The 9,270-nt window shown below is 34.6% G+C and overlaps 1 protein-coding gene across 1 annotated transcript; it reads right to left on the minus strand.

The window, feature by feature from the left end:
* Positions 1-395: 395 nt before the first annotated feature.
* On the minus strand, positions 396-5,693 carry LOC149880527 (uncharacterized). Its single transcript, XM_090070068.1, has one exon. The coding sequence runs from the start codon at positions 5,691-5,693 to the stop codon at positions 396-398; it is 5,298 nt and encodes a 1,765-aa protein (XP_089926194.1).
* Positions 5,694-9,270: the final 3,577 nt, after the last annotated feature.

The raw sequence follows: 9,270 nt of genomic DNA on the forward strand, positions 1-9,270 counted from the left end.
TTCGCTTCAAAATAGAGCAATGCGAATAATTAACTTCTGTGGGGAATTATTTATACTTTCCCTGAGACACTAAAGAGTCACTTTTTGAACTTGATAATATATTTTACATCTGACTGCGAATCTATCATTTTACAAAATACACACTCTTTTTATACACTTTTACAATCGCGTCATTTTCACACATTTTATGCATTAACAATTAAATACCTTAACACTTACACTCATTAGCATCTACAAAATATTAACACCTTCAAACACGCCTTCACACAAACACACCTCCAAACACGCTTTCACACAAACACACCTTCAAACACGCCTTCACACACCTTCAATTACGTCTTGAAGACTTTATTCACGACACCCTCCCCCGATTAAAGCTGAGACTTCGGCTTTAATCAACTATCTTCCATCTCGTCTTCCATGATGTAATTGATCTTTTGTCTTGCATCCAATTTCGCCAGTTTCGTTTCTCTTTCCAAGGTATCCTCTTCGGCTCTGGTTTCCAAATTCTCGTCCGATTTGATTTCGCTTTCTGCCCCACAACTCATTTCCAAGTCACACACCAACTGAATTGGTCGTTCAATTACATAACCATTTCCCAGTCGTATTTTAAAGCCACGAATAACTCCATCTTTCCCTTTAATGTTGTTTTCAATTCGACCGATGTTGAGAAGTGCCTTGTCCTTCACATCGTCTTTAATGAGCACCATGCTTCCGACACCTGGGAGTTTTGAATTACCTCTCTTTTCCTTTGCTTGTTGTCGTTCTTCCATTGCGTGCACGTACTCGTTCATCCATCTTTTCCTTAAGTGATTCTTACAAGTTTTCACAAACTTGACTCTCCGTAGTGCGCAATCGTCCCTTGTTATTAAATCGATATCTTCTTCAAGCAAAACTGCAGGTCTCCCCCTCATTAATACATTTGGCGTCAATACTTGATTATCGAATTGGTCACCTTGGTAACAGAGTGGCCTATTATTCATAGCGCATTCCACATCCAACAATACTTCTTCCAATTCAAGGAAGCTCAGGATGCCCTTACCGATTGTTTTTGACAAACTTTTCTTCATCATTCCAATTAATCTTTCAAACAAACCTCCCCACCACGGCGCTCTTGATAAATTGAACCTCCATTTTATGGCTGTAGTAGCAAGATAGTTTGCAAGATTTTCATCCTTCTTAAGTGTTAGTAACCACTTCCCTGTTGCCACAAATGTCTTTGCGTTATCACTAATCATCATTTGTGGTGGTCCTTTTCTCGCAACAAACTCCTTTAAAATTCTCTGAAATTCTCCCGCCGATAGATCATGACAAAGTCTAAGGTAGACAGCTCTTGTACATGCGCATGTAAAGAGTGCAACATAACATTTTTCGACCGATTTTTCTGTCGCTTTATACTTTAGTGGACCGGCAAAATCAACACCTGTAACCGTAAACGGTTCGATATCTTCAGTTCTAAATCGTGGTAACATTGCTCTCGTTGGCGGTAACAGCGGTTTCACTCTATATCTCTTACATAGATTACATTCACGAATGACCTTTTTTACGGCAACTCTCAAATTCGGTATCCAAAATCTTTCTCTTATGCTACTCATTGTATCTCCTACTCCCCCGTGTAACGTTTTTGCGTGATGATGCTCAATAATTCTTAGAGTTAGTTGGAATCCTTTTGGTACAAATATCGGATTATACCCGGAGACTTTTCCGTGACATCTCCAAAGCTGTTTCTCATCCTGTTTAAGTTCCACATCGGACTTTATTGCAACAGCTTCTTGTAGTAACTTAATGTTCATTAACTCCGCTTCCATCATCTCCTCAGCTTTTAGCGGTCCTGTTATTTTTACTTTATTCCGACAATTGTATATAAACCTTTTTATAAAGGATGATATTCTTATGATCTTCCAATACTTGTGTTTACTCAGTATTTCTTTAAATATATTATGTCCCTTTATTTCTTCAGTTGCCATACCGACGTTCTCTTTCACACTAATAGTTTCACATGATGCATTCGGCGCTTCGATTATTTCTGGTTGGATTGGCCAATTTTCCTTGTGTTTCAACCATGTAGGTCCATTTAGCCACAAGCTTGATAATTTCTCAGGACTCACTCCTCTTGTTCCAAGATCACTTGGGTTTTCTTTTGTTGGGACATATAGCCATTTTACTTCTCCATTCAATAAGATCTGCTGAACTCGGTTCCTGACAAACTGTGACCAACTGCCCCTTTCTTTTAACCAGTAAAGTACCGCAGTACTGTCAACCCAATGATATACTTCAATGACATTATACTTGGTTAATGTCTTCCTAACATGATTCATTAACTTGCTCAAGGTGTGCGCTGCTACCAGCTCCAGTCTAGGAATACTTAGATCCCTTGGTGCAATCCGTGCTTTTGCTACAAGTAAGTTGCTTGTTTTTGAATATTGATGACTCACTGCAATGTAGACGCATGCACATACTGCTGATTTACTTGCGTCTGAAAATCCATGGAGCTCTATTTCAATGATTCTTCCAGACACGACACTCCGCGGAATTGAAATAGTTCTCTTGATGTTTATTGCCTTGATCCAGGTTTTCCATTCTTCTAAAAGTTCATTTGGAATTTGTTGATCCCAACCGAGTTTTAACAAGCATATTCGACTGTATAGTAATTTTCCAGTGATTAATACAGGTGCACTAAATCCCAATATGTCAAAGACACTGTTGAGAGCTGATAGTATTTTCCTTTTTGTCATTGCTCCTTTATTTCCGATAGTTATGCATGCAGTATAGTCAATCGATAGTTGATCCGATTCTTTGTTCCAAGGAATCCCAAGTATTTTTGTTGATTTAGCCTCAGCGTCGCTTTCCAGATTGCTGACGTTGCTATGCCATTTGTGCAGCTGGAACCCAGCTTCCATTAAGATTTGCGTTGATTCATTTTTAAACCTGATAAGTTCTTCTTCTGTTTCTCCACCTGCCTGTATATCATCGACATAAGTATCTTCTTCCAAAGCAAGCACCGTTTTTGGATAAATGTCCTTGTATTTTGATATATGCTTTTTAATCGTGGCGCCGAGAATGTAAGGACTTGAACTTGAACCAAAAATCACCCTTGTAAATCGTAACTCCGTTAATTCCATTTTCTTTAAGTCCTTATACCAAATTAAGCGTTGTGCGTCTCTATCCATTTCGTGTATTCTAATTTGTAGAAACGCCTTCTTCACGTCAGCTAACACGCAGAGTTTATTCATCCGATTTCGTATGAGTATGTCAAATATCAAAGGTTGCAGCGATGGTCCCACTTCTAGACAGTCATTTAATGAAGGTGATTGAGCGTCTTTCCTAGCTGAACAATCATAAACTATTCTCATTTTCGTTGACTCAGCATTTTCTTTGATTACTGCTTGATGAGGAACGTAGTGAATAATTTCTCCCGTAGGTTTTTCTGGTGCCATTTCCAATATTCCCTCATTGATTTGTTCCATCATTATATCATTATACTGCTCTAGTTTTTTAAGTTTTTTCAACCGAATCGTCACACTTTCCAATCTTTTAAGAGCCAGATTTCTGTTGTTTGGCAGTTTAACAACACCCTTTTTCCACGGCATTCTGGTTTCATAGTAACCTTCGTCGGTTTGATGCAGTTTTTCGCTGAAGTCTTGGTGGAACATTGACTCGCTGCTTGTGTCTGATAATCCAAGTACTTCTAAACTACACATTTGCTCGAACTCATCACGACCAGTGTTCAATAAGAAACTTTTCTCAATACCAGAACTCAATTGTGTTCGTCTCCCAGAAAGAGTCCATCCCAACATAGTTAATTCTGCTCCTGGATCTTTATCCGGATTTTTTCCGAGAACTACCGGTTCCGTGGTTTTTATACGTTGATAATCAGCAGCACCGAGTATAATGTGAACAGGTTGAAGTTCGTCACTCCCTTCATCATCGCTAAATTTCAGTCTCCTTAGTCTTGCAAAATGCTTCTTAACATCCTTAATCATCGGATTGGGTAAAAAGGTGAGTGTTTCTTTTTCTGCGTTGGTGCATTCAACTTTAATTCGAAATTCCGGTATCATTGTTGATTCTATCGTAACGTTATAGATTTCCACACGCTTGTCCACCGTTCCATAGAGCTGTTCAATACTTTTATATTCCTTTCGTGTAGGTTTCAGCTTTAGTTTCGTAATCAAGTTTGTACATATATAGGAACTTCCAGCACCCGTATCCAACATTATCCTTGCTTTTTCACCATTTACTTTTGCAATCACTGTCGGGTGAATAGTTGTACTTGCATTTAGCACCGCTCCCATGGTTTCTTTTTTATTTTCCATTTTACCATCCATCGTTGCGTTCCCATCTTGACAAATGGACGTGTGATGTTTTTTGTTGCACTTTCTGCATCCTCTTGATTTACAATTTGCCGCCGAATGTCCGTAACCAACGCAGTTGTAACATAATCTTTTGCTTGTTAAAATCTCCCTGCGTCTTGCAACAGTTAGCACTTTTGTACAATCCTCGCTTTTGTGATTTTGTAACCCACAGTAGATACATCCATGCTTACCACTAGTTGCCATGATTTCTTTGTCATAAAGACCGCCATTGTACTGTTTGAATGTAGTGCTTCGATGTTCATAGGACCTTGACTGCACGTTTGTGTTCTTTTTATCGCCCTTTGTTTGTTCGTCGCTTGGGTTAAAAGCTGAGTTCGACGGATTCCTTTCAATGTACTTTTGCAACTTTTCGACAAGTTGCTCCAGTCCCCATTCTTCCCATCCATCATCGTTTTGTGTGAGTATTTCACGAACTGGTCCAAGTTTATCCATCAACGAATACACGAATGATTGAGCCGTTTGAAGTTTCTGCATAGTTTTCAATGTTCGTACAGTTCTCGCAAGCTTGTTGTAAAAGTCGTGAACTTCTTTGATTTTGTGCGTGCTGTGTATAGCCGTCAATCCTTCCAAATCTTTAATCAATGCTTTGTGAACCCAAATATCTTTTCCGTAAGTTTCTTGTAGTATGCGTTTAGCTTCATCGTATCCCTCCAACGAATGTGGTAAACCAAGTATGTCCTCTCTGGGCTTTCCTTCGACGAGTTCCAGTAAGTAATTGAATTTGCTGATGTTTGATATGTTTGAGTTGTCGACTTCTACCGTGAATTGATTCCAAAATCGCAACCAGTCCTTATAATCGCCATTAAATTTTGTGATTGTGTACTTTTGTAGCTTGACGGATTGCTGAGTAGCTTCGTTTTCGTTTCCAAGTGATTTACGCATTGTTTCTTTCATTTTTAGTTTCTTTAGATACCATTCTTCTTCGCTTTGAAGTTTTCTCAATGAGGCTTGTTCTGCTTCTTTTTGAATCGTTAACTGCTGTTCCATGATTTGTTTTTCATACTCGAATTTTCTGACGCATTCGTTTTTGTTTATCGAATCCAACTTGTCCACCATTTTGTTTTTGATTTCAATCACTGCTTCTACTTCCATTACTGGTTTCGAAAGCCATTCTTCTACCGAATCGATGTTTTCGCCGTCGTCGAGCATTTTTCTGGTCAACTCATCCTTTGCCATTTCAAATCTTCCTAATAAATTTGTTATTTTGTCCAGCGCTAAGATTATGCTTGATTTGTCGCCATTAATCGTGTTGCGTTCTATGCCTTTAATGTTTATTCTTATCATGTTGATTTCTCTCTGGTAAATTTGCTCTTGGTCCATTCTTCGCTAACTCGTAGGTTTCGTTCGTCCTGGCAGTAGTCGCCACCAAATAGTGTGGGGAATTATTTATACTTTCCCTGAGACACTAAAGAGTCACTTTTTGAACTTGATAATATATTTTACATCTGACTGCGAATCTATCATTTTACAAAATACACACTCTTTTTATACACTTTTACAATCGCGTCATTTTCACACATTTTATGCATTAACAATTAAATACCTTAACACTTACACTCATTAGCATCTACAAAATATTAACACCTTCAAACACGCCTTCACACAAACACACCTCCAAACACGCTTTCACACAAACACACCTTCAAACACGCCTTCACACACCTTCAATTACGTCTTGAAGACTTTATTCACGACACTTCTGCCCAAGAAACTTTCTTGCTGACTTTTCTTCGTTTCTATTATTTTTATCAAGTTCCTAAATTGTTCAAATGTCTGGGATCAACAACACAGTCTCCTTCCTTTCATAGTTCATAGCTCCATTAACAATAGGACAACGTGTGGGCATAACCTAAGATCAGTCACTTATAACAACTTAACCATCCCACTGAAACAGACAACTAAACATGGAATAAATTCCATTGTATATTAGTGTCTCCTTTCTTAAAACACCCTTCCGTACACCCTAAAAACAGATTTTATCCTTGGGTCCAAGAATCTGTTTTTAAAAAAAATTATTCTGGAACAAAAAAAACCTCAATACCTTTTCAGAAACTGCTACACATTAATACTACCTTAAATTACACTAATTTTTATATTCTTAAGTTCTAAAAATTTAGAATTTAAGAGTATGAAATATATATATATATATATATATATATATATATATATATATATATATATATATATATATATATATATTTCATACTCTTAAGTTCTAAATTTTTAGTTACTAATAAATAATGGGACAGTTATTGACATTGATTTTTCATCACAGTTTAATTGTAACTGGTAATAATAATTAATTAAGCTATAGTAATTCTATTAAATACAACATAGTAATTTTAAAATAAACGAAATTTACAAATGATATATATAAAAATTTGGCTCATAAAACACCTTTTACTGTAGTACTGTGAACGGATTGGACTTAATACGAAAAGTCTTAATGCTAGTATTAACTTATAGGAGACAAAATAGGGAAAATGAAAATCATCTGTGAGATCAAAGATCAAAGCACCGATGATACTTGTTTCCGGTCCTCCTTTTTTTAGATGATACACTTTATGTTGGAAAAAGTACAAACGAAAGGGAAGTGACGTGATATTGATCATGGAAATGTTCCTTTTGATCTTTTTTTAGTAAAAGTTTTTGTCGGTTTTTTAAGTCATTAAAAAAGTTTTTGTCGGTTTTTTAAGTCATTAAAAAAGTTTTTTTCGGTTTTTTAAGTCATTAAAAAATATTTCTTAGTCACCAAATATTTTCTTGTTATCAAAAAATGTCAAAAATATCTACACAAGTTCTTTTCCATGTATTTCATATACTTTGCCTAATTTAAATATTGCACTTTACCACAATTACCTGTCTAGATTTCAACATCACATTGATGACTTTTTTCACGCCAACATTTTAAACACCTAAAATGTTTGACGTCATTGAAAAAAAAAAAAATCTTTTTTCTGTAGATATTTTTATTAAGATTTTGGAAATTGTTGAAAAACAAAAATTTAAATTCTTATTTATTTTTAGAAACTTTTGCTACTTTACTTTTCTACTACTCCATATTATCTATAACTTTACTGACTTTTTAAGGTGTTTAAAAGAATGACCGTAAGAAAGATGTTGTAACCGAATTTTTATAAAATTATCCGAAAGAAGTTAACAAATCGATTTCTTCAATATAGAATTTTTAATATAGAAAAGATTTGATTTAATACTCTAATTGCCATTTGATTACATAAATGCAACATTTCTATGTCTAAAGAGTTCAAAATCAAGTTAAGTTTATTGTTTTTTAATTTATTTTGGAATAATGTAGGAAATTTCTTAATTACATTTGTTTGCACAGACCCAATTTTAAATACACCAAAATAGTTTCAAGCACTTTTATGATAGATGATGTGACAGTCAAATTACAGGTTAAAAATTAAGCTGACTTTTTTTTATAGAAAATATTTAAAACATTTAACGCTTTAAAAAGCTAATGTAAATAGTTATTAAAAATCATTGATTTGATTACAAACATTTTAAACTTTTCTTAGTATAATATGAAATGAAATCACAAAAAATTATTATAAAAGAAAATATCTCTTACTTCATATTAATTTTAAATATTCTAGTTAGTCCAAAACAGCCAACCAAATTTGGCTGATAAGAAATGCCTAAAGAAGGTTCAGATACCTTTTAAAAGTATTTTTTTTAGAATTTATAAATCAATGTAAATAAAGTTAAACCCCAAAATTGTCAGAAATTATTTTTTTAAATTTTTTTTTTAAATTTAAATTTTTAGAATGTAAGAAAAAAGAAGAACCCCCATCAATTTTGCATTTTCTGTAAACAGTACATCTTATTTAACCAGACATAAAGCTGATACACAAAAAACATCCAGAAGTTAAGGTTTCATTAACATTAAAATCAAAAAAAGAAAAAAACAAAGCTTTTGCAGTTTAAAAGAAAAAGTATTTTGGAAGTTAATGTAGCTGATGCTGGAAAAGCAAAATCAATGTAAGAAAGAGAACAAGAGGCTCAGAAATATAATGAAACAGTTTACTGTACTCAATGCCTTGTGTTTATTTAAAAATGATTCTGATATAACCATGTGAAGTTGTGCCAAAAACACTTATGACAAAATGTTCTTCCTGTTTCAGAGGGGCTTCTAAGATTACCTGAAGATGCAAGATTGAGTGAATTTAAAGAAAACTTTTTATCTTATTTTTGAACAGACAAAATTGGTGAGATTTGCCTAAAAGATATAACAATCCTTAAAATTGGTCTAGTTTTTTATGATAAGGAAAAGAAGAAACTTGATAAAATAATGGAAGCAAGAAACCCTGTCAGAAATGCTATGAGACAATTAGCACATCTTTATAACTTATTTTTACACCACAAAAACTTACCAATACAAAGTAATGATTCTAATAGTATGTTTTTGTGCTCAAGCTTCTTTGCCTTAAGAGAATCAATAGACATTTTTACAAAAAAGGCAGATTCAGGGATCAAAGCTGGTATAAAACAAAGTTTATTTTATTTAATAAAACATGCTAAAAAGTTCTCAAAGCATTATATTTATCAGAAGCAAATGACAGTGATGCTAGTGTGAAGCCGTAGAGCTTAATTATATGCGGACGAGTAGGAACAAGGTTTATGTACATACGTGGCGTTTTTTAGGAGTTGAGTTTATGCATGTAAAGATGGCTTACTTATAATATATATGTATTTCTTTATAAATTCTGGTTTTTATTAACGATATAACAATGGCGCTACGAGTAGGATCTGAGTTGACTTTAGATGACCCAGACAATGCGGAAGCATGGATTAGGTGCTTTGCAGCCTCCGCACGTTCCAAGAAATTAAAAGATGAGATAAACGATTCTTACGAGATAACAGACTTATTTCTGGC

Source organism: Hydra viridissima, unplaced genomic scaffold (assembly GCF_058129835.1).
Source record: "Hydra viridissima isolate aposymbiotic clone 2 unplaced genomic scaffold, HvirCarnegie_v1 scaffold_13, whole genome shotgun sequence".
NCBI lineage: Eukaryota > Metazoa > Cnidaria > Hydrozoa > Anthoathecata > Hydridae > Hydra > Hydra viridissima.